Consider the following 1464-nt stretch of genomic DNA (forward strand, 5'->3'; position numbering starts at 1 on the left):
CATCCCTCATCTCGAAACGAAACACTTATCTCTTAACACCCAGGAAGGGTTTTAGCTGAACTAAACTGTGCGTCGGTAGGAAGCTTCAAACTCTGCCCGGAGCCTCGTCACCGACGCTTATGTAAATGACGCCTTTTCAAAGCCTCAAAGTGCCTTACATAAATAACCGCCGAGCGGCTCCTGATCTCGACGTGTCCCACATCGACCCGGTGGCTTCACTTCGGGACGACGCCTCGAGATTGGGACGGAGCGCGACGAACGGCACAAACAGTCATGCCCCCCCCCCCCCCCCAAAAACAATGAACCGCTTCCCGCGGAAAAAACGTTGATTAAAAAAAAAAAGTGCCGTGGAACGACATGCACCCCCCCGGGGCGTCAGGGGGGCTACAGCGGACGTTTGTTGCGAGCAGAGCGACAGCTCAGCCGTCTGCGCCCGCCGTCCGTCCTCTCAGGGGGGCCCCCGCCCGTCTCTCCGTGCTCAGAGAAGCAGAACCGCCCCCCACCCCCGCCTACCGCACGCGATGAGTTCTGGTCCCAAAAGCCCCCCAACCCACGCCCCAGCCCCCCCAACCGAATGAATAAATCCACAGAGCAACGCAGACCCGTTCAGATAAATGCTTTCAGCTTAAACGGATTGCCGTGAAACCTCCGCGTTTGCTCTGTTGTTGTTTTTTTTCCCGGGGGCCAAAGAGAGGAGCGGGAGGAGCGCCGTAGGGCGTTTGACAGGGAGGGCCACGCCCTGTCGGGCCCTGTCATTGTACCGCGCGGTTTATTTATCGCACCTGGGATGACACTGCCTCTTATCTCACGGCGGGTTTGTGCTGCTCTCTCGCTCGGCTGCGCAGGTCCCGCCCGTCCGGAGGAAAGAAGAGAAGAAAAAAACAAAAACAAAAAAACCCCCCCGCCGTCCCTCAGCATCTCTGAGAGCCTGTCAAAGCGCTGGAGCCCCGACGACCCAGCATGGACGTGCCCAGGATGGCCGAGGGCTTCTTCAGCAGCACGCTGTCCTCGTCGGGCGGCGGCCACCACGTGCCCTCCTACCTGACGCTGGAGCAGAAGGCGGCCTTCGTCTTCGTGCTGCTGCTCTTCATCTTCCTGGCGCTGCTCATCGTGCGCTGCTTCCGGATCCTGCTGGACCCGTACCGCAGCATGCCCTCGTCCAACTGGACGGACCACACCGAGAAGGACACCTTCGACTACCGCATCGTCTGAGGTCCCTCCCTACCCGCTCAGGCCCATCACCTCCTCCGCCGCCGCCGCCCCGCCCCCGCCGCCGCCCCCGCCACCTCCCTCTTCCTGTTGAGTTTGACGACGGCCCGTTCGCCGGGGGGGGAATCTCCCGGCTCCGATGTGCGGCGCTCGGGGGATGCCACCGCCGCCGCCGCCGCCGCCACCGCCGCCGCCGACCATGCGGCGGCCCGGGATCCGACGGGTTTGGGACGTCGACCGAACTAACCGCTAAAA

At 62.4% G+C, this 1464-nt stretch overlaps 1 protein-coding gene across 1 annotated transcript; it reads left to right on the forward strand.

The window, feature by feature from the left end:
- Nucleotides 1-960: 960 nt before the first annotated feature.
- LOC307234276 (cortexin-3) lies at nucleotides 961-1212 on the forward strand (the record flags this gene model as incomplete). The annotated part of the gene is made up of 1 exon (XM_080005916.1): nucleotides 961-1212. One exon carries the CDS (start codon nucleotides 961-963, stop codon nucleotides 1210-1212), a length of 252 nt encoding a protein of 83 aa, XP_079862042.1.
- Between the last annotated feature and the right edge of the window lie 252 nt (nucleotides 1213-1464).

Source organism: Zeus faber, assembly GCF_960531495.2.
Source record: "Zeus faber genome assembly, chromosome: 8".
NCBI lineage: Eukaryota > Metazoa > Chordata > Actinopteri > Zeiformes > Zeidae > Zeus > Zeus faber.